This window comes from Taeniopygia guttata, chromosome 3 (assembly GCF_048771995.1).
Source record: "Taeniopygia guttata chromosome 3, bTaeGut7.mat, whole genome shotgun sequence".
Taxonomy (NCBI): Eukaryota; Metazoa; Chordata; class Aves; order Passeriformes; family Estrildidae; genus Taeniopygia; species Taeniopygia guttata.
Window position 1 is genome coordinate 87,413,086 of NC_133027.1, and position 23,791 is coordinate 87,436,876.

At 48.2% G+C, this 23,791-nt stretch overlaps 2 protein-coding genes across 3 annotated transcripts; one reads left to right on the forward strand and one right to left on the reverse strand.

The window, feature by feature from the left end:
- Positions 1-150: 150 nt before the first annotated feature.
- Positions 151-9,673, forward strand: LOC115494443 (uncharacterized). 2 transcript variants are annotated; one of them, XR_004367395.3, is made up of 9 exons: positions 151-750; positions 892-1,107; positions 1,234-1,414; positions 1,561-4,701; positions 5,266-5,508; positions 5,771-5,943; positions 6,195-6,312; positions 7,337-7,727; positions 8,771-9,673. XR_004367395.3 is itself a non-coding variant. In XM_030268668.4 (8 exons), the coding sequence occupies exons 1-8, from the start codon at positions 701-703 to the stop codon at positions 7,595-7,597; spliced, it is 4,383 nt and encodes a 1,460-aa protein (XP_030124528.4). In that variant the 5' UTR covers positions 151-700; the 3' UTR covers positions 7,598-9,673. The 2 variants fall into 2 exon arrangements, 1 of the variants encoding a protein (XP_030124528.4); XM_030268668.4 differs by having other exon boundaries at positions 7,337-9,673.
- On the reverse strand, positions 9,356-22,546 carry ZC3H6 (zinc finger CCCH-type containing 6). Its single transcript, XM_030268671.4, has 12 exons — positions 22,414-22,546; positions 18,482-18,662; positions 18,077-18,202; positions 17,264-17,519; positions 16,924-17,045; positions 16,671-16,787; positions 15,624-15,735; positions 14,968-15,077; positions 14,236-14,489; positions 13,278-13,780; positions 12,651-12,890; positions 9,356-11,772 (listed from the first exon to the last, which is right to left on the reverse strand). Exons 1-12 carry the CDS (start codon positions 22,503-22,505, stop codon positions 10,271-10,273), a joined length of 3,615 nt encoding a protein of 1,204 aa, XP_030124531.4. The 5' UTR covers positions 22,506-22,546; the 3' UTR covers positions 9,356-10,270.
- Positions 22,547-23,791: the final 1,245 nt, after the last annotated feature.

Consider the following 23,791-nt stretch of genomic DNA (forward strand, 5'->3'; position numbering starts at 1 on the left):
GATCCGCCGGGGATCAGGGATGAGCGACTCCTCCCGGCGGGTGGGACCCGCGCAGCCGCGGCCCTCTGGCTATTCCCAAAGCGGGATTCCTTCAGGAGCTAACTCAAAAGATAGCTGTGGGAATGGGAGCGGGATCCCAGCTGGCGGTGGGATCTGCGGCAGATCAGTCTTTATCCTGAAGGTTATTTATGTCACTCTGCGAGTTTCCAGGAATCACCTCACCTGTAACGCAGGAGAGCTGAAACCCAGATTCCCGGGAGGGAGGCTACACTTTCCTGAGAATTCCACACGAAGGATCATCAGGAGAAGGGTCACCTGTGTCCTGCCCCCATTACATTGGCGCACCTTTGAGTTGATCAAAAATGCCCCTGAAAGGAATGAGGACTGTACGGGGAAAACGGGGGTATTCCTGCCTGATCCCTCCCCTGCGCCGAGGGAATCGCATAACCCTGAACGACCAGGCGAACTACAATTCCCGGCGTGCCCCGCGGCCGGCGCGTAGCGTGACGCAATCGCCCCGTGCCCGTTATCTCCATGGCGACACTAGCGCGTCCCGGCGTCGCTCCCATGGGAACGTCCCGCATGGCGTCCCGGGAACCGCGGAAACTGGGGAAGAAAGACCTCGCGCTCCCCCCGGCTCGCTGTCCCGAATCCCTCCCGCTGAGGGAATGACGGCTCTGCAGTGCCGGAACGGCCTCTGATGATCCCCCGGGAAAGGAAATCCCGGCTCCAGTGTCCCAGGAATTCCAGGTGGGTGACCTGGTTTCAGGGTTGGGCGAAATTAAAGCCGGGAACGTTTCCCGAGCCAGGAACTGCCACCCCCATCCAAACTCGCTGTGAAAACCGGAAACTGGATCCCAGTTAACCCCCAGGGGGTTTTCCCTTTTCCAGGCAGGACAACATGGAACGTTTTTCTCTCTCTGAGCTTGGGCTCTCCACAGAAAACAAAGCTATCCAGGGAATTCTCTGCCCCATGGGTGTGGAGCTGTGCCACCTCCTCCTCGCCCTGGAACGGGAAGATGGGATTTGTACGGCCTTTCCCACTCTGGGGGAAAAGGCAGGAAAATTAGCCAAAGCTATGGAAGAACTCGCTGCTGTGGCAAGGAGGTGAGGTGGATGGAAGTCTCCGGGGTGGATCTGGGGAAAAGGTGGCAGGGAGCCTGCATCCTCTGGAGAGGTGGGATTGGGAGTGGGGAATAGACAAGAGTGCCAAGCCCAGTCCTTCCATTCCAGACTGTCCGAGGATTCTGGCGAGGAAGGGAGAATGGAGATGTGTCCCATGGGTGAATCCCTGCTCCAGGCTGGGAGGGACGTGGTGCTGGCAGCATTCCAGCTCCAGGAGCACCCGGACAGCCCTTGGCACCGAGAGCACCTGGCAGCGGCCGCCAAGAGGACTCTGATGGAGACAGCAAAGGTGAGGGGGACCCTGGGAAGAGACACGAGCTGGAGGAAAGCTCCAGCAGATCCATGGAGCAAACCACACCTCCTCCCCACTCCAGGGATGGAACAGGAATGGGAATTCCTGACCTGAGTGGCTTTTCTGCCTTGTTTCCTGGTTAGATTCTTCAGCTGGAAGAGGCTGCAGGGATGAGGAGAATTACTGGTGCTGCCAGCTGGCTCCTGGAATGCCTGAGTGTGCTGCGGGATGCCCGGGACACTCCAGGGCTGCTGGCTGCATTCCAGGCCTTTTCTGAGGCTGTGCTCCTGCTGAGCCACCTAACAGCCAAGCGCCTCCAGGAACTCGGAGATTGTCCTGGAGGGAAGAGCTTGGCCCAGACCCTGCAGCTGCTCCACAAATGTGTCTCACTCATCCACACAGCCAAGCAGGACACCCTAATGTATTCCAGGGATAGCCAAGCTGACCTCTCCCAAGATTCTGTTTTCCATCTGACGGAGAGGACCATCAGGGAACTCCTCTCCCTGCTCATGGAGCCACAGGACAGGAGTGGGATCTTCTCCCAGCAGGTGAGCAGGCTCCAGGCTCTCCTTTCCCACCCTGACCCCCTGTGCCTCTCTGAGGGTGGCTTCAGCTCCCATTTAGAAGCGATCATTCTCCATGGAATGCTGCTGGCAGAGTCATCCAGGCTGGATCTGCAGCTGGAGCTGCTGGAACGTTGCTGGGTCCTGCTACAGCTGAGGAGGAGCATCTGCAGCCATATAAGCCAGAGGGAGGGCCAGGGAGAACATGGACTGGAACGGCAATGTCACCTCTTGAGGGAGGAGCTGGAAAACCTGGACCGGGCAGTGCTCAGGGCCACGCTGTGCCAAATCCTGGATGGATTCTTTGAAGAGAAGGAGCCCCTGAGGCAGCTGGTTGAAGGTGCCTTTAGCTTTGCCCATTCAGGATGTTGTCCAGCAGAACCAGGAGGAATTTTAAGGAAGCTCCAGCCCCTCATTGCTGCCTTCTTTGCTCAGGCCCAACGGATACTCCGAGCGGCCGATCTGCTCCTGGCCAGGTGTGCCAAGGCCCAAACTGCCAGGAAAATCCGGGAGGGTGTGGAGCACCTGCGGAGCCTCCTGGCCAGCCTCCCTTCCCTGCTCATGGAAACAAGTGGGAATACCACGGAGCAGCTCCAGGTCCTGTGCTGTGCCTGGGCCAGAGCCACCAACAGCCTCCTGTGCCACTTTGAGGAGACCATTGGCATGAGGGAATTCCTTGAGTTATCCATCTTGGAGCTGGCCAAGCAAAAGGAATGGTGTGAAGCAGCACTGGAATGCTGGGATCCTGAGGGATTCTCCTGGCACACCGCTCACCTCATGGGCTGGGCGCGCTGGGTGGTCGGAGCCTCCACCCGGCACGTGGATAGGACCACGGATCCCATCTTTAGGAATGGTTTGCTGGTGTGGGTGGAGCAATTGGCCAAATCCATCCTGGAGCTGGGAGCAATCACGGCCCTCATTCCAGGAAGGTTTTCCTGCCTCCAAAGCCAGGATGCTTTTTCTCAGGCAGCAAGCTCCCTGATGGACTCTGCTCTCTGTGTCCAAGCTGGGCTGGATGGGTCCAACCACCCGGAGATCCTCAGCCCGCTCCGAGAGCAAGTGCGGAGCACCAAGGTGAAAAAGGGGCTGGAGCTCAGCCCATCCCACACTGGGACACAAACCAGTATGGATGAGGCAGCATTCCAAGAAGATATCCAAAGTCATCCATCTTCACCACCAGCTAACTTCCATCTGGATCCACGGAAAGGGGATACACACCCTGTCATCACAGCTCTCCTGGGAGCATCCCGAGCTGGTGACACAGACACTGTCCGTGCTGCTTGCTCCATCCTGCTGGAGCTCTCCAATGGCTATGTGGAAGCTGCACAGGAAGCGCTGCCTGTGGCTGAAGCCCCCCAGCTCCAGGTGCTGCAGCAGCACTGGGATATCAAGGCACTTACCCCAAGGATTGTCAGCCTGGCCATGGAAACGGCCCCCGGGCAGCTCCCTGCTCCAGGCAGGCTTCTCCTAATGGCACTCAGGCTCTCGGAACGGATCCAGGAGACTCAGGAGTGCCTGGCAGCTGTGGCAGGTTCTTGGAATAGTCTGGCCCAGCAAGTGCTTGGATTTATCCTGTCAGGTGACTTTTCAAGAGGGAAGCAGGCTTTGGCTGAGACCCTGCTGGGTTTAGCGAGAGCAGTGCAGGTGGCAGGAGACATCGCAAACGCAGTCAGCAGTAGGGAAAACTCCAGTCCTTCTCATGTCCAGGAGAGTTTTCTGCAGCTCCAAGCCAAGTTTTCCTGTGCTCAGCTGAATACCAAAGGATTCCTGGAGAAGGCAGTGTCCTTTAGGGAATCGTGTGAGATGGAAAAGGCCATCCTGGAGCTGCATGGTGTCCGGTGGGCCATTGGCATGTGTGTCCTGCTGGATACCATGGATCAGTTCATGGGCAGGGATGTCCTGTTCCTGAGGGAGCTGAGCAGAGCCGTGAGGAACAAGGTTGGCCCACAGAGCCTCCTGGCTGCTGTGGCTGAGAATTCCCTCAGGTTGCAGGAGGCTGCCTGGCTCTCCTACTTATCCTGCCCTGGAGACCACGGTGCCAGAGAAATCCTGGTGCTCCGGGAAGAGATACAAGTGCTCATGGAAGCACTGCTGGATGTGTCCAACACCCTTCTGCTCTCCCCATTGCCTACTGCCAGCTTGGTCATTCGCTTTGAGCTCCTGCAGAGGGACGTGGCCCTCAGGGCGAAGGTGTTGTTGCTCCACATGGAAAGGGTCAACATGGAACAGCTGCAGCTCATCCAAGATGTGGTTGGAGCAGCTCTGTCCAACCTCACCCAAGAGGAGAGGGAGAGGAGCAAAGAAGGTTTTGAGAAGAAAGCAAATCAGCTTATGGCTGATGTCCAGAGGGTCAGAAACACCCTCTGGGGTGCTCTGGAGGCTGGTGCTCAACTTGCATCACAGCCTGACCTGCTATCCATGGCTGACCACCTCCTGCTCCTCACGGCTGACGTGGTGGGAAGTGCCTGGCGGCACTTCCGAAGCCACCAGGACACTGGGGATCCCCACCTGGATGGCATGGTGTGGTACTGGTCAGCCAAGGCACACTACCTTGCCACACAGCTCTGGGTTATCCATGGAATCGACAGGGACATCCTGCAGTGCCTGACAGAATGTCTGCAGCGGGAGCGCTTCCCAGGATCACCCAACAGCACAGCTGGACTCTGCCCAGCCCCAGAACCCACTGAGGCAGCAGGAATTCATCCATGCAGGAGCAGAGGAGTGAGTGGAGCTGTGTGGGAAATGGGTGAACTGGTACAGGAGCTCTTTTCCCTGGTAGGGTGCTGGTCAGGGCTGTCCTTCATTCCTGGTGCTCCCAGCATGGAAAAGCAATGTGAGGGATGCTGGCAGGGCCTCTGAAGGTCAGCAGGCTGACCTGGGCCACTCAGACAGCTCAGGTTGCTGGCAGCCCTGGATTCCTGGATATCTGATCGGCCAGGCTCTCCCACATCCATCCCAATCCACCATTTCAGAGGCAGAGGGGCTGCAGCACTCTCCCTCACCTCCACACATTCCCTCTGGGAATTCCAGCAACTCCATTCCCATGGATGTCAGGAGCTGGGAGAGGCTTTGGCATAGACCCAGGTCCCTCAGCAAAGTGCTTTAGAGCTCTAATTGTGCTGGAAATTAATTGCAAACTGTCAGCTTGCAGGACACCCCACTCCCCTTTGGAGATGGCTCCAAGGACTTTGGATTTAGGGAGAAGGGCTGGTGGGAAGGTGGAGTGGACGCAGAAGGGGGGTGGGCAGCTCTCCCGCCAACTTTACTCACCCAAATCTCCTTCAGAAACACCCAGGTGGAGGAGACCACTCTGCATCGCTATGTCCACGCACTCCAGGTTTGGAATCTGCTCCATTACTGCCTCAACAGCACCAGGATGGCCCTTCCAGCATCTCCCCTGCAAAGCAGGAGAGAGGAAACTGTGACAAGCGGCAAGGTGGCTCCAGCAGTGTGTCCCAGGTGACCCAGGACATGGCCACAAGGATGCTCCACATGGCTCAATTCCTGCGGAGGAAGGGCCCCATTGCGGTAGGCAGTGTTTCATCCCTCTAGTTTTCCCTTAGGATCATGGCAACTCCATCCTAAATCCCTGTGTCACCCAACACTTGGGAGAGTGGCACCAACTCTGTTTATGCAAAATACTCCAAATTCCTTCCTTCTGGTTGGATGTGAGCTTGGCATCCTGTCCTTTCCTCAGGATTTATCTGAGCCTCCTAGACCTTCCCTGTCCTGCAGGAAAAGCTTTTTTTTCCTTCTCTCCCCAGTCCCATTGATTTTTATCCCATTCCAGAGCAAGGAGCAGTTTGTTGCCTGTGCCAGGCAAATGGTTGCTGATGGGCAAGTGGTTGTTAAGTTTGGGAACATCCTCGCCAAGCACTGCCTGGACCAGAGATGCTCCATGGAGCTGCTCCATGCCACTGAGCACACCCAATCCGTCAGCAGCCAGCTCGGCATCGTGGCCAGGTGAGCTGCCAGCAGCTGGGATCACTTCTCCCAGGGTCATCCAAGAGGAATCCCTTCTCCAAGGAATGTGGGTGGTGGTCCCCAGAGGTCTTAGGGGAGGTGTCCAAGAGTTGAGGAACAATTTGGAGGCCTCCTTTCCCTCCATGGGTTTCCCTGCTCCGATGGTGCAGGGGACAAGCTGGGCTTGGAATAACAACACTGTCAGCATGTCCATTGTTGTTCCAACAAAATCTTTTGGAATGTCTTTGAAGGGTGAAAGCAGTGACTGGGGAGAGCAAGGCCTCCTCTGAGCTGCTGCTGAGCAATGTGCAGAACCTCATTCAAGCAGTCCAGCATGTCCTGAGGGCGGCCGAGGCGGCGTGTGTCAAAGTGAGTCCATCATGGAATCAATCCCGGAATTATTTGGGTGGGAAGGGTTGCTCCAAGCCCCATCCAACCTGGCTTTCAGCAGTTCCAGGGACAGGGCAGCCACAGCTTCTCTGTGCCAGGGCCTCCCAACCTCACAGGAAAGGGTTTCTCCCTAGCAGTGAAGTCTGATGGCAGCAATTCCATGATGTGGGAGTGTCTCATCCAGCTCTTTCTATGGGAACTGGGATCTGGCTGCTGTGAGACTCCAGCTGGAGCAAATATTCCTCCTGGAATACTTTTATTTTGTGCCTGTCTCGTGTCCAAAGCCCACCCTGCATCATCCCAGGCATTGACTGTCCTTGAAGTCACTTTTACCTGGTCCATTCCCCACTTAATTTTTGGATCGTAGAGCACCTTTATTTGGAATTAGTCCATGCTATCCTCTTTATTCTCAAAAGCCAAATTCCCAAGAGTTTCCCATGCAGTTGCCATCAACAGCCACTGATTTGACTGTAAAGTCCATGGGAACAGATTTTTCCTAAAAACAACTGGAAAACAAGTGCAAACACCACCAGCCTCTCCCTAAGGCAGCATTTCCATCTGAATCCCATTCTCCTCTATAATCCTACTGCTTTTCCTGGGATCAGTGTATCTTTTTGAAGGAAACACAGATTTTTTTAGAATCCCATTTGCTGAACAATCAGTCCTAAAGGTGACAAAGCTCCTCCTGTGCTTAATTAAACTTATCACTTCCTCTATTTGTCTTTTTCACTTTGCGGATGCTGAATTAATTAATTAATTTATTTTGACTATCTAGATCCCAAAGTCCAAGTCCTTTATGACCTGGAAATTTCCCTTTGGAAAATTCTCTGCTTATCAACAAACAACCCTCCTCTCCTCTCCCTATAAGAAGCTTTTGAAGCATTCATTTTGAAGCATTAAGACATAGCGATGCCGTGTGGATCACACACACGTTGGCAAATCCAGACTTTTCCGTAATTTAGGATGCACAGGGATATATTAAACCAATTCCTTTGTCCAACAGGGTTTGGGACAACCCCCAGCAGACCCTGAAGAAGAAGAAGTTGCTGCTTTCTGCCAGCAGTGGAGGAAAAACCTGACACAGCACAGAGCCAAGGAGGCTTTAAATTCTGACCGGGATGAATTAGGACTCCGGAAAACTCGAGGGGCAAAGGCTGAACCCACCCTGATGTCTCTGGGGCAAGAGCAACCCCCTCGGAGTAAGACTATCCCAAAGCATCCCAATCCTAGGAAAGGACATACAGTTATGGAGAGACATCTGTAAATCCAGAAAGGGGCTCCTTGTCCCAGTGCTGTTGGAAGCAGAGGAGGAATACTTTGCAGTGTGAAGGACTCACGCTGGAGTTTTTCATTGTGGCAGGAACAGGCTCCATGGGGAGGCCAGGAATCTTCTGGTGAGTGTTTTACCCCCAGGTGGTGAGATGGGATGGATGGGACTTTGGAGAATCCTGATCCAATGGGAGGTGTTGGAGGTATTCCTGCCCACGGCAGGGGGTGGAATGGGATGAGTTTTAGGTCCCTTCCCACCCAAGCTATTCCAGGATTCTGTGATCCAGAGATGCTCGGGCTTTCTGCCGACTTTCAGCCTTTCCTCCTTCACATATCCAGGGATACAGCAGTGGGGGAGCATTTTGTCTCACCTGCTACCCCTGAGCTTGCAGATTTCTTCCCAAAATCCCACTCAGTCCCAGGATTCTCTCCTATCCAGAGTAAACATTCAATCCCCAAGATCACCTACCTCACAGCTTCCAGAGTATCCTAGACTGGTGACACTGCTTCTCCTGTATCCTGGCTCTCCACAACCATCCTTCTCAGCCTCAGGATCACGAGTTGTCTAACGGTAATATTGCTCCATGCTGGAATTCTGCAGGAGAGGTGGAGAGCCTCCTCTGTGGAATACACAATCCAACACCACAGCAGATCACAACTGGCTCTATGGTAGCTGCAGCCCATTCCAGCCCACTTTGGTGTCCAACCTGCATCCCAAGCATCTTCCCCAGACCAGGAATTCCATTACGTGCGTGGTAGCAAGGAATCTCCTCCGTGTTCTGAGAAAAAGCAGCAGCAGGCACACTGCAGACTCTGGGAAGCTATCTGCAATGGCTAAAGCAGGGGAGGGAAGGAGGGAAGAAGGCAGGAAGTAAATATACATGAGAGAACAGGCTGTGAGGCCTCACAGGCCTTTGCATCTATGTCCTATTTCCACACTATTTTTCCCTGCTGGCTTGGTTTTTTGAGGAAAACCTTGACTAGCCACACCAGTGAGCAGATGAAGAAATAATAGACTACTAATAAAGGACTAACGGATTACTCCAAAATAACAACCAGTTCCATGTCTCTTCTCTACTTTTCCTATGCAAAAAAAAACAAAAAAAAAAACAAACAAAAAAACAAAACAAAACCAAAACCAAAATTAATGGAATTCATGCTCTGGCAGATCAGGAAGGCAAACTGAAACCGTGATTGCCTTTGGAGATGCCTCCTCTGCCGTGCAGGAATCACAGACTTCCCTTGGCTCATCCATGCAAGGCAAAACCTCAGAAGTTGGGATAAACACTCTGCTGTCCCAGTGGAAACACCACTCGATCAACAAACAAGAAGAAAAGGTCCATGACCATCACTTGGCCAAGGCAAAAACAAGAGGAAAAGGTCCACCAAGGAAGAGGCTTAAAGCAGAGAAATCTTCCAAAGGGGTGGGAAGCAGATGACTGATTGAGCAGCCGGCACATTTTTATTGGAAAAGCAGCTGGCTAAGAATGATTGCAGTTCCTCTGGAGAAAAAGCAGTCCCAAAGGCAGGACAGGAGGTCTGGAGAACAGTTGTGCTTTCCCACGCAAAACCTGGGTAATTCAAGACATGCAACATGCAGGACGTTCCATGATGGAAAATGGCAACTCTCTCCATTAGACCTTGGGATCAGGCACAAGGTTATGTTAAAACCCAACAAACCATCCCAAAAAGCCCAGCTTTAGTTCCCCTCCTCCCAGCTGCCACCGTATGCACATGGAGTCGTCACCAGGAATTAACTGTACCCTTTTTAATTGTTTTGTTAAAAATGTTGTTGAGACACCATGAATACAAGTACTGCAGTTACAGCCATACAAAAAAAGCAATACAAAGTAAGCAGCTGAATACAAAAATACGTTGAAATACATGAACACCACAATGGAACTTGGAGCACTAAATCCCAATCGTGTAGGTGTGGAAAAAAATTAAATAAAAACCTTTTTTTTCGTATTAGACAATGTAGTTTTCTCCACTTCGAACAGTTACTTTTGCTAGTTATGTACTTCACAATTTCTTCTATGTACAGCATAGAATAAAATACTTTTAAAAGATATGACATTTTTCATCCTCAATATGTGATATAGTCTCTTTTACACTAATATTGACTGCAGGAATAAAAATTGTCCATGTCTTACATCAATTCATTGGAAAAGGAGGAGCAACACTTTCCTTTGAATTAATTTCCGTGAGGTTTTCCATCAGTTCAGGGGTTTGGCAGTCCTTGAACAGCATCTCTCCTGGGAATTAATGTACATAATATTGCTTGGATCTATACAAATGTGGCAATCGGATCTAAGTGGTGGTTGAGAAAGAGGCAGCTCACACATATACAGCTCTGGGAATTTTCCATGACTTATTTACAATGAAAGTGCTTTTCTCAGCTCTAACACGATCTGGGGGGATTGGTTTCATTTCTACAGGTCAATTATTAGTCTCCCTGAAATTGGAAAGAAAAAGGATTCTCTAGAAAATACCACAGCTTTGCAAACACTCGAGCGTACTGGAGAACTGCGTGTGGTTCGGAGATTAGCAGCTGAAAAGTGGTGGGAATTATAATTTAAAAATAAATAAAGCCAAAAGAGGTAACCCAGGTACAAAACAGCAGAGAACTGCAATACCCACAATGGTAAAAAGACTCCAAAGCCATCTGCTAACAAAATGGGGAAGCAGTTGGATCAAAAGTCTTGAAAACATCTTTTAAGGATTTATCATCCGACTCCCCATTGGGATCGCTCTCCGGGGCCTGCGTTACCTGTCCGGGCTGCCTCACCTGCCTGGGGTCACTGTACTGTGGCCGGATTAATCCCGACAGAGCCTGGATTGGGAGATTATGGACGGCAGGGGCAGCGCTGGAGTGTTTAGCCTGAGATTTACTGGTGCTGTTTGCCTTGTCTGAAGCAGCTTCTGCTGATCCTTCTGTGGGCTTTTCCACGTTGGAGGCAGCCTTCTGCTGAGACACATCTTCCGCGAGACTCGGCTCATTTTTACTGGAATTTTTCAAAATACTTTTTTTCTGGTTCTCTCCATTCTCTCCCGAACTGGCTGGAGCCGTGTCTGAGGATGAGCTGTGATCCCTGGGATCATACAAACTGATCCCACTCAAGATGGAGCCAGGACTTCCCAGCCTAACACCACTAGATGATAATTTGGGTGCATATGGAGGCAGAGCATCAGGGTCAGATTTCAGAGTTGTGACTTCCGAGGGCTGGGATGAGCTGGCAGCAGCTCTGGCAAGCCGGGGGTCAAACTTGGAAGGGTGGGAATCCTTCCCGACTCCATGGTGAGCATCTGCACTTGACAGTCTGTGGAGTCTGGGATCAACGTTCTTTTGCAAGCGAGGATCCCCCAGTTTGCTGGAGCTACTGGCATGGGAATCTGTGGATGGATCCAAGTAGCCACCCCGGCCCACAAGGCTGTTTTTGGCCTTGGCAGCGAGCCGGGGATCAGCTGGCATCGTGTTGGGGTGTGGATCGTTCTTCAAATTTCGCAGTTTATTCAGTCTCTGGTCAGCAATGAGTGGAGGGAGAGGTAAATTGATGGAAGAGACGGGGTCAGGCTTAGGCAGAGGGATTGGGAGTAAGTCCTCAGGGGCCCACACAATGTGCTTGGCAAAGTTGGGCTTCATCAGAGTCACATCCATCTTGATGTGGCTGAACTGCCGCAGCTGGGAGCGGGGATCCCGTAACGTGACGCCTGGCAGAGGTTCCAATGGAATGAGGAAAGCTCGTTCCCTCAGCTCTCTCTCCGAGTCCTCCTCGTCATCATCCAGCCCTTTCTGCTTGACCTTCACTCCAGCGTGGGCGTGGTGCAAATCCATCTTGGCCCCAGCCAGGGAGGGGCCAGGATGGCCGCCCTCGCTGACCTTGTGCATCCGTGGATCGCGGGCCAGCCGGGGATCCAGGGACACAGACTCGGAAAGCTTCCTGGGATTAGGCCTTGGAGAGGCCCGGAGTCTTGGGTCAGCAGCCTGAGGCCCCACACCTTTGTCTTTTGCCAGCCTTGGATCTGTAGGCATCCCAAGCATGTGCTGCTCTGTGGAATGTTGTTGCCGATTCCTAAAGTTTTCGCTTTGTTTCTTTAAGGTTTTGAGGATTGATTTAACACTGCTCCCCTCTTCCTCCTCACTACTGGAATACCAGTTGACATTGTCATCTAAAAATCAAAGAAATGCCACAAAATTTAGATTATTCCAGCAAATATTTCTTAGAGAATCCAACACTCCCTAAGGGGAAACTCATCAGTAAAGTCAAACTGAAAAGATCTAATATTAATCACTCCCAGTGTCATAAAAATCACAATCTCAAATGACCAAAATCCACTTAATCAAAGAAATGCCATAACAAAAAAAAAAAAAAAAAAAAAAAAAAAAAAAAGGAGGTAGTGGAGAGACAATGCAACACAGCCCAGGAGTGTCTCCATATCCATCAATATTAATTTGGGAAAGTAACCTGCTTTCAAACAATCCTGTATCAGTACTAGTAAAATAACTGTATCTAAAATCTGAGTCTTGATAGGAGAAGGAAAAGTATAATGGCCCCTTGCACTGGTCTTTAATCCAGGTAAATTACCAATTTGCTGCCTTCCTTAATCCAAATCCCAAAGTTTGCAGGAGAGGTTGAGATTCAGGAAAGGAAGAAATTACAGTATTTTATTTAAAGGATATCAGAGAAGGAAGAATGCTGCTCTAGAGGAAACAGATCAAGACGTGTAACAGGATCGAGGAAGCACTTCCAGTCCTGGCAGCAAGAAACCCCTCTGGTCCAACAAGGGATTTTCCGAAGTAATTATCAACCAAAGAACCTTTTTAAAGTGCAACTAGATCCACAAATTATTCATTGGAGCCAGGATGGACTGAAACTACATTAAGATCCTAGAACAAGCTGGGAAGAAGAGCTGAAAATACTGAGCTGCTGCTGCTTTCAATAACTATCCCAAAAACTGTGAAAAGTAACATGACGTGAGTCAACGTCAACCAATTTGCTGACCACGGCCATTAAGTATGATGAGAATTCCAACCAAATCCTGCTCACCTTCATCTTTGCTCATGGCCCTCTGGCCCTGGCTGCTGGCAGAGTCTCCATCCCGTTGGTGCTTCTGGCTGAGCCTCACATACAGGGCCTTCTGCATGGCCGGCAGGAAATCAGGCACATTGATGCCCTGGTTGTGGCCCATGTGGCCCCCCATGCAGTCTGACTCACTCCCACCCGGATGTGACTCCGGAGCCATGAGGTGAGCCTGGTGATCTGTAAATTCTCCGTGCCATGCTCCATCTGCAGGACAAAACTCCAGTTAGCAGTTATCCTAGAGAAACGTTGACAGCTACAAACATGGAATAATGGAATGGACTGGGTTGGAAAGGAGCTTAAAGGACATCCAGTTCCATGCCATGCCAAGGACACCTTCTCCTATCCCAGGCTAATCCAAGTCACATCCAGCCTGGCCTGGAACACTTCCAGGGATGAGGCATCCATAGCTTCTCTGGGAAAACTCTTCCAGGGCCTCTACAGCCCCACAGGGGGTTCTTCCCAAGATCCCATTTCAACCTAAAGCATAACCTTACTTAACAACACAACTGAACAACATCAGCTGAGAAAGCCAGAACACTGAAGACATTCCAGGAAGTTTCTATCCAAAATTCATCCATCAGATGTCCTTACCTCCAGAATTATTGGCTGACTGGAAGTTGTGTACAGCTTGGTGGGAATAATAGTTGTCATAGAAGTCAGCCGGGTTCTGCATGGGCTCATACTCCCCGGGCATCTGCTGGTACTGTGGCCCCGGGGGGCAGTGATTGTCCCTTGGCATGTTCACCATGTGTCCCTGTACTCCAGGGGAATTGTAGGATCCTCCCATCCCCGGCGGGGTGAGGGGTGGCCCACCCTGCTGCCCCTGCATGGGCATTCCAGTCTGGTTCTGTGGGCCCATGTATCCTGGGGGAACGCCCTGCATGGGGGGGCTCTGCGGCATTCCTGGCCCTTGGGGGCCTCCACAGGGATGGTGCCCAGGAGAACCGGGGTGCATCGGGGGCCCGTTGTGTCCTTGGGACATGCCAGGACCTGGCCCTGGACTCGAGCCTGGATTGTACATGTGCTGGGAATGTGGGTCATTGCCCTGGAACGGCGGCCGCGGGGGAGATGCGCTGTTGTAGAAGGTTGGTGGCCTGGAAGCAGAAGAAAATCAAGGAATCAAATTTTGGACCTACAAACACCAACAGTTGTCTCTCTCTGCCCCCTCCCATTCTTATTTGACCTGACATTGGATAAAATTCCCAAAGGAGCATTATTTTCCAACTACACCCATTTCACATTCCTTAAATTGGCCAAAACCACATTTGTTCAAATATTTGCTCATCTCCATCAGTTTTGCCCAAGAAAAAGCTAGCTACAAAAGGACTGGAGCAGGGAACAAACTGCTCCACCTGCAGATGGAGACGCCAAACCAAGAGTCAACTTCTGGAAGGTCAGGCCTAAGTTCCTTTGTATGGAAAACATTAAATAATCCTGGTATCAACTATCTGGCAGATCCTCAATTTAGCCCAGAATACTGACAGGAACAATGATTAAAGATTAAATGATAAATATCCAGGAGAGTTCTCCCCAGAATTCCAACACCTACTTCTTCCCAATTTTGTGTGCCAAATCCACAGTGGGCTTCACAACGATTTCAAAAAGAGATGGGATTTTCTTATAATCTCCTGAAGGATCTTGGTAATTTTCCATGTCGGACTCAGAGAAGGGATATTGCTCGGGAGGGGTTGGCAGAAGTCCAACCCCTGGTGGGGGTTTGGGAAGTGGAACAATGCCCCGTTTCCGGAGTTCCTCCAGCTCCTTCTCATCTTCATTTTGGGGTTCCTCCTCATTATTCAAAACCTGGAACAAAGCCATGTGTCAAACATTTAATCAGTTTTCCAGTATTCCAGTTCAATTTCATCTTGTGCTTTTTACTGAAATATTATTTCCAAATTTAAATAACCACTTTCCTGTTATTTGCTACAATACTGCTGGATATTGACATCCAACTCAAAGGAATTTTAAACCCATTTTTGGGAGTTGTTTTCAGGACACCAAATCCCAGCCAAGAAAATATTTCTCTATTTGAGGAAGAAGTAATTTCCCACAAGTCCACTTCCTTCACACAGGAGTGGAAGGAGTCATTCCAGGATTCCTCAAGTTTTTAGTGTTGGATTCACACCCCTTTTCTTTTAAGGTCTGGTGGGCAATGACTGGAGAGGGACTATCCCAATAAACCAAAGCTCAGGATTTCCCAGAGCACATGGAAAAGGCTCTGCCATCCCTTTCCCACTCCCAAGTGCAGCATCCCAATATTCCCAGTATCTGGATCGCTCACCTTATCCAACAGCTCCTTGGTTTCTGCAGTCAGGGGTGCGTGAGAGAATTTGCATTTATCTCCTTGATAACACTTTGCTCCTGTGTGGTAGAACTTGCAGGGGAATTCATGTGAGGAAGGAATTAAGGATTCCTAACAGTTTGGGAAGGTTGTAAAATCCATCTGACAGCTCTCCCTCAATTCTTCATCAGGAATTCATCGTTATGGTAGGAATTTTGGAAGTTAACAACGAACTTACCTCTTACTTCCATTTAAAATTCTCCTAAAAATTACATTTCTGTGGCCTTCAGATTTAATTTTCCAATTATGATTAAAAAGGAAAAGGTCTCAAATCCAGACAAAAACACCAAAATAATGACAAAAAGGAACAGATCAGGAGTTTAAAAGTGTGGATAAATGTATCTAAAATTCCAAGGATTTTAATTTCAAAAATGTTACAAATCAGTAATTTTATATTTGTTTTTTTCCCCTGAAATATTTGAGAAAAAGAATCTTGTAATTAATCTACACAGTAGTTGGTAGAGTCTCTTAAAAGTCTCTTTTATGATTTTAAGAGTCTCTTAAAATCTGAAGAAATAATTTATATCAAAATAAATAGACATAAAATAATAGAAATTAACATTTCAGGCACATTTAGAAGTACTTTTAAAGGATATTGTGCAAATAAATGCAGTTGTCTCCTTTGGTGCAATAACCCTGTATGTAAAACTTACAGATTTCCTTTTTCTTTTCAATCTCTGCATCATGATCAAATTTACACTGTTCTCCCTATAAATAAATTGAAACAAAAACAAAAACAAAAAAAAAGAAAAAAAAAAGAAAAAAAAAGAAAAAACCATTATCCATCTGAAATGCTGAGTAATTTAACTCCATAGTAAAAAGAACATCCTCCTAAACTGAATTTAAATTTTTCATCTTTACCAACATTAAATTCCATTATAAGCAATAAAAACTGTAAATAGAGGGGGGTCTGGACTTAGAGAAAATTCCTGGATTGGAATTCAAAGGAATAGATGGAATGGTGACAGAAAACAATCCCTCTTCTCTGCCTTCACCTAGTAATTTGCATTACAAAGGCATTGAAATAATATTTTACTAAAATACTTTAATATATTCTGTTATTCTTTAAGATTATTTTGCTGGATGGAGGTTTGGGTATTTTTTTAGGATTTATTTTCCTGAAAAGGACACCAAGTGATCTTTCAGTCCCTTCTAAAACTGAAGGTGGCAGCAAATAGTCATCTGAGCCAAAGGTATTAAAAGGCAGCAAGAAACACAACATTTCACTTTTATTTCTACCATTTGGGTAAGAAACAGAAAATTCCACTGCAAAATCCCAAAGAACCAAATAAAAGGGAGAAGCATTCAGTGGTTGTGTTTTCTATCAATCCTACTTTTTAAAGTTTAGCACCACAAAGCAATTCCTTCAAAGTTCCCAAATCAGCAGGAAATAATTTAACATATTCAGGAATCATTGCCTATTTAGATTCCAGACTTATGAGAAATTATGTCATTAATAAATTATAATTCTCAGGGTAAGTTTAGGATGTTTTTATTAATAAAAATATCAATTTTTATTAGAATTTAAATCAAAATGTGTAACAGAAGGGGATGTTTTTCCACAAATAATTCCATCTAGAAATCCTCAGCACATCAGAAATCATAACATTGAATTTCAACACCCAAATTTGCTAAAAATTTACCTTAATGCACCTCCCTTCGAGGAAGTATTTACAGATCTGTTTGCCCTTGTGCTCCACCGTGTGTTGGTTGATGAACTCCTGGCTCATATTAACCCATTTTTTCACTGGTTTGCCATCCTGGAAAAAAAAATTCTACATTTTTATCCACTCATCTTTAGGGCACTGGTGATGCAGATATCGCAACACCAGTGCAATTGGATTGGATTGGAATTGCAGGTAAAATTGCAGGAAAAAGGATTGGAATTGTAGGTACCTCATGGAAGCCATCAGATCCTTTATTGCCGCCCCTGCCCCTCCCACGATCTTTGCGCTTCAGTTTCTTTTGCATTCCACGCCCTCTTCCAACATTGTAGTTGTTCCCTCGTTGGGAAATGCCTGGGAAACAGGAATAACCTCTTAAAAGGATCACAGAAATTAAGGGAAAATTATTCTCTCATGGCATCAAAGAGAGACAAATGGAATAAAGTAAATTCCTCTCTTTCTACTGTTGGAAATGTTATTTCTGACCAACCAGAATATCCCAGGAAAACCATCCCTGGCAGTTTCCCTCATGCAGGTTTCCACCCCAAAAGTGCCACCAAAACCCCCCTTACCTTTCTGGATCCCTTTCATGCCCTGTTTCTTCACTGGTTCCTTTGGGAATGGAGGTCCCAAATCCCCACTGGAAGTTTCTTTAGCTTGTCTGTACTGTTTGAGCTGGTCAGCAAAATCCTCATCCTTTTCCTCCTCGTTGTAATTGCCAAAGTTTTCATCACTGTAATGACTGTAGTTGTCATATTCCTTACTTTTGACATTTTTTTTATGCTGCATTTTCTGGGAACTCATGTAATTCCCTGACACGTGTCCATGCTGTAAGGAAAGGAATTGTATTAGGAAGGAATTCCATATTTCTAAACCCCACTCCTCCAAACTGCTCTAAAAATCTATTTATGGGGCTGTTTTATCATTACCAGATTTGCCTAAAAAAAAAATCAATAATACAGGGAAAATGAGTTCTTCAGGAAAAATTAATTTTACTTAATTTTACCAGCTGAGAAAAGCCATGAAAACTGAGTTCCCAAAAAGCAGAATCAACATTAGATATTGAAAAGTGGCTTTTCAAGAGTTTTTTTCCTTTGAGTCTAGCCTAAATCCAGTGCAGGCAATAAAAAAATTCCTTAATAATAAAGATTCCTTAATTCCTGTTGGCTGATGGAGGAAAAACCGGTATCAGACTTATTTTTGACCACAGATCCTGCTTTACATCTGGGAATCTCCTCAGGGAGATGAGAAGTGGATGTGCTTCCAGAAATCCAGGAGAACAAGCATGGGGATGGAGCAAAACTTCCAAACCCACACAGTTTATATTTGTATTTTTGGAATTTCACCTCAATAAAGACATGAGGAATGAGTTTAAAACTTCCTACCTGACTGAAGGAGGAATCATAATCCCTGTAGGAAGAGCTGCTGCTTTTTTTGTGGGGCCTTTCAGTGCGCTCCATGTCGGAGTCGTGGCTGTAGTCAGAACTGTCATCGCTGGAAGGGGAGTTATGCTAGAAAGCAAAACAAATAAACTGGGAATTTTGAGGAAATCATCTTCTTTCCATAAATACAATGAGCAAAAAGTGATACATTTACATTGTGCATCTTATCCTAAAAACTCTCAAATCCATCTGGTTCAGCTTCCAAGACCTGGGCTTAACTTTGAACATTTAAGACTAGTTTAAAGTTTTAATGGTAATAAAACCATTTTAATTCCTTTGCCAGTTTCTTGGATACCTGTCCTGGACTAATCAAATCAGCACTTCCAAAATGTTGAGTTTTTTCCTAACCTTATGCTTGTCCCGTCTTCTCCTTTTGGATTTTTTCTTTTCCTTCTCCTTTTTGCGTTTTTTCCGGGATTTGCGGTGGCCTTTCTCATTTTTCTGTTTATCCTCCCCTTTTGTGCCATGTTCCTTCAAATCCTCATAGGCTGCATCATCTATTTCCCCATCTTCCAGCTCTCCATCTTCCCTGAAAGAGGGATACCAGGAAGACAATAAAATTCCATGTTATTATCCAGCTCACCTGTCACTGGAAAAATAACAGTTAAAAAGCCTGAAGCAACCCCAGGCTTTTATTTTTGGGACAAATGGATATGCCGGGGAGAGGACACAACTGCTGTGTGACCTGGAATTTCTTGGAATTACATTAATGAAATAAAACTGGAACATTAATATCCCTGAAACACTATCCCAAAAATCCAATTATGTTTTGACAATATCAGTTAAATTCATTCCCTCAAGGATCAATTAAAATATCCTCTTCCATAAAATACCTATAGAAAATGCTCCTTGGGAACAAAGTTGTTCCCATGTCCCAGTTCCTATGGGAATTACACTCATGGATTTCCACTTTTGGGATGCATCCAGGACTGGAATAACTTTCCAGCTAAACCAGTCTCAGTAATACAATCCCTTGGATTGCATGGCAGAGGGAAGATTACGAAACTCCTCTAATCTCTAAATTCTTTCCACAACATCAGAGCATTTTCCAAGGACTGCACTTCAAGAATGTAAAAAAAAAAGGGGGTGGGGGGGAGAAAAAAAAGGAAGAGGAAGGAAGAGGAAGGAAGAGGAAGGAAGAGGAAGGAAGAGGAAGGAAGAGGAAGGAAGAGGAAGGAAGAGGAAGGAAGAGGAAGGAAGAGGAAGGAAGAGGAAGGAAGAGGAAGGAAGAGGAAGGAAGAGGAAGGAAGAGGAAGGAAGAGGAAGGAAGAAAGAGGAAGAAAGGAAGAAAGAGGAAGGAAAACCCCAACAACTGGATAAATAGGGACTGAAAATATAATGGTCATTGTACCATTTTTTGGAAAGTAAGTTATTTTTCAAGGAAGTGCCAAGGCAGGAATTCTCTTCTGGTTTAACTGCTTTTATTCCCATTTAAATCCCAAACTGGAGCTGTACACCAGGAAGGGCGAGCAGAACCTCCTTTTCACGAGTTCTCCCTCTCTCCCACAACTTCCAGATACTTGGAGCTAGATGGATATGTGAAAACAATCCCAGAAAACATTCCCACTGTCTGAGTGGATTCCTAGAGCATCTCTCAAATGGATCAGAACGGCACAGAAGCCAAACGATCTTCCAGGGAAAAGCAACATGCTGAAATCCCTGGGCAGTTACACAAATATTTGGAAAAGGAGAATTTAAAAAAACCCAATTTTGGTATTTTAATTTCATTTCTAACCTTCAAACCTGGATTTTAGCTCCCCTTCCTTGACCTTATTTCATGTCATCCTTAAAAATATAATTCCTTATGCCCAAAGCAGATTTACTCAACAACATCCTTAAGTCCAAAATCCAAACCCAGGATGCATTTTCTGAAATATTCTGGGAATCTTCACCCTCAAATATTACTGAGGTCTTTAAATTTTCATTCCACAGAATTTCATTTAAAAATAATTTTACTTAGGGTTAAAATTCCCTGATGGCTAAAATGCCCCAAATTTTGATGCTAAGGTACTGCTTAAGAAATTAGGAATTAATAAGGAAAATAACTCCAAATAACAGAGAATTTTCACTGAGAAATAAAATAAAAGCAGAGGGTGGCTGGGAGCAGTAAAAAGTGAAAATTAATTTCAAGCTATTTTCTGGGAAATCTCGCATTGATTTGTGTGACTCCTTATCCTGCCATGGATTTACCCATACATACTCAAGAAATCCTCACAAAATCCTTGCAAGAAAAATTTTTCCAGGACCCCTGTGCTGGAAGGCTCAGACCCTTCATCACCAAAATACTGTCAACAACAGAAATTAACTAAAACTAATTAAAGAACATTCCTGTCTTGAGAAAACTGCATTAAAACAATTTTCCAAATTGGAATATTCAAAGTTTGGACAGACAGAGTTTTAAATTTTTTTTTACTAAGTAATTTCTTTATCGTTCAATAGATCAGCTCAAATTAAATTATTACCAGAACTCCTGAATAAATTGATTGGGAATTGTGAGGTTGCCAGTGTGGGTGTTCCATGAAGTGAACTGGTTTTACTGGTCCTACATTTGCACACCTGACATAACGCAAAAACTTCGGAGTTGGGCCTTTTTTAAAGTGAATTAACTTATTTTACTAAAGTAAGAGCTGAAGTTTTAGAAGAAGTATGATCTCCCAGGTCGTGTGTATTGTTGCTCTTCACCTCATAAATTAAAACATTATAAAGCAACACTTGTAAATTAAAATTAATTAGGTTGTTAGGTGACACTTATTGGCTCTATTTCACAGTTACCAGTGTCACAACTGGTTGTACTGGTGCGAACAGCTGGTGAGAGGATGAGAACTCCAAGCTGGAAAAACACTGCTCCCAGCACTACCCAGAGTCACTCGGGCTTGTCCTCAAGGATTTGAGAACTCCAGATAGTTTCAATCCCTGAAACAGTGAAAAGTCACATTGCAGGAACTCCACAGCACAGCTCTAGAGATCCCAGCAGATTCATGGTGTGCACTTGGCTTGGAAAACAGAGCATGACACAACTTCTACCCTTGCCCAAGGACAAGCAGGAAGGGGAAAACAAGAACCAGTAGCTCTGGACTCTGCCTTGAACTTGCACTAAATATCGAGCCATTTTAGGGATCACTTCCTGAGGACAACCAGGAAGTGGAAAACAAGCACCAACAAGCCCTGACCCTTGCACTAAATCCCAGAAGCATTTCTCAAGGACAAGAAAGGGGAAAACAAGAACTAGCAGCTCTGGGCTCTGCCCTGACCCTTGCACTAAACCCGAGGAGCATTTTGGGACCATTCCCAATTTATAACACAGAACTCGTGACTCTTTTCTCCAGCAAGGAAACAGTTTTGCATTAACCCACAAGCCTTTTTTTTTTTTTTTTGGTCTGTTTGTTTGGCTTTTTCGCAGTGTTTTCCAGTCCTCTGAAATACCACAAATGGCTGTTGAGCTGTGTGGGGGGAGGCCAAGCTCCGGGAATCCCAAAACCCCAGCATTTTTAACTCCTGCAGCTTTGTCAGGAATGCTCAGGGTAGATGTAGGCTCAAGCATTGGTAACTGCCACCCTGGCACAGTATTTTTGGAACTAGTTAGGAAAGCCAGAGCTGCCTGGAGAAAGGATTTGAATTTCCAGCAGCTGCAGGAGAGAAAAGTAGGGAGGGAAGGAGGGAGGGAGGGAGCAACAGAGGTCCTTTCACCAGGAACAGGACTCTGGTTTCTGCGCATGGGGATTGAGAGGTGGCAAAGATAACGTCAGTCAGCCCTTAATCTGCATAAAAAAGATCCAGTTAAATGTGTAAGGTGGAATCTGGCAAGAAAATGACGTTAAATATGGCTCTAGTGAGAGATTGTGGTATCAACAAAAACAGCCAAAAATAAAAAACCCGCCCAACTCGGAGCACCCTTTCCTGCCTGAGACGGAGAACAATGGTGACATTCAACAGACACCCCCTGGAAAGTGCAATTTATGGAAAGAATGGCAAACAGCCCCCCTTCCCAGCCAGAATAAATCAATGAAGATGTAAAAACGCATGCATTCCAAAAGGAAAAATTAAAACCTTGCTAAAAAAAAATGCACTTTTAATGCAGTGACATCCCCCTCCCCAATTTGCATTCCCCACCACCACCACCCCGCTCCAGCCTGAAGGTGACCTGCCCCCCAAAAACATCATTAACCCCCTCAGGCACATTAACAGAGCATCATCATCAGCAGCATCATCATCATTACCAGCATCACCCCACTAAGTACCACCATTATGAGAAGCGGAGAGAGAGAAGAATGTTACTCGACCTTTCGTCCCCTGCATGTTGCCTGTCAGAGTCGGGCATGTTTGGGTCAAGAACTGGGTTTGGGGGTTTGGAGAACAGGCTTTCAAAGGCCATTGTGCCTGGCTGTGGTGTGGTGAGGAAGAGGAGGAGGGAGGTGGAGGAAGGCAGGGCCCCGCCGCTGCCCGCGGTGCGGAGCGGCGGGAGGAGGCGGCGGCGGCGGCGGCGCGCACGGCCGCGCTGGGGGCGGCTCGGTGAGGAGGAGGAGGAGGGCCGGGCCCCTCAGTGAGGAGAGATGATGAAGGTTTGCACTCACGGTTACTTAGTGAGACACTAACGGGCACTCAGCGCCCGGGCCCGGCCGCCCCGCGCGGGCGCTGCGGGGAGGCGGTGGCGGCGGCGGCGGCTCGAGCGGCAGCCCCGGGGCACAGGAGAGCGGGAGGACACACACACACGGGGGGAGGGAGGTGCTGCTGGCCGGAGATGGCGGCCCTAATTCTTCCTTACAAACATGGCGCCCGCGCGAGGCACTCGCACAAAATGGCGGCGGCGGCGGCTGAGGGAAGAGAAGGAGGAGAACGGCGGCACCAGCAGCGGCGGCAGCGGCCCCCGGCGCTTTGCCCGCACACGCTCGCTCAGCGCCCGCGGCCCGCACACGCCGCCGCCGCCGCCGGCACAGCGTCTTCCGCGCCCGCCGGGGCCGCGATGTCGTCGCGTCCCCTCACGCCGCCGCCGCCCGCCGCGCTCTTCCTCCTCCTCCGGCGCGGCCCTGGGCCCGCCCCCGCCTGCGCCGCCATTGGCCGCGGCCGCCGCGTCTCGCGCGCTAATTGGATTTCCGCCACGCCGGTCAACCTTGCGGTGACGTCATGCTCTGGCCCCGCCCTCCGCCGCTTCCCCTCGGCCGCCGCCGCCGTGCGCGCGCGAAGGGGGCGGGGCCTCGCCGCGCGTCGCGTCACGTGGCCTGCGTCCGTCACGTGATGGCGGCGTCCCCCCGGGAATGGTGGGGGAAAAGGGAGGGAAAAGGGGAAAAAGGCGGTGGCTTCCGCCTGGCGACAACCGGCACGGGCACCGGGAGCGGGAACGGGCCTGCCCTCCCGCCGCTGCGTCACGGCCGCCGCCCCTTCCTCCTCACGCACTGTGCGCAGCGCCCCCTGGCGGCCGGTGTGTGTGAGGGGAGCCGGCCCGTGCGTCATTAATTAGTGACAGTCGTAATTAAACCAAGAGTACGTGTCCCCAGGGCGGGACAGAAGCGGTCCCTGGAGTCGCTGTCGGGCCCAGGGCGTGACAAAAGCCGGGATAAAGTAGTTCAAAGACAGTCATTTAACAAAAATGTAGTGAGCGAAGGGAAGACGCCTCTGTCAAGAGTCACTTCAAGGACGTTTAATCAAACGTTCCAGGGAAAA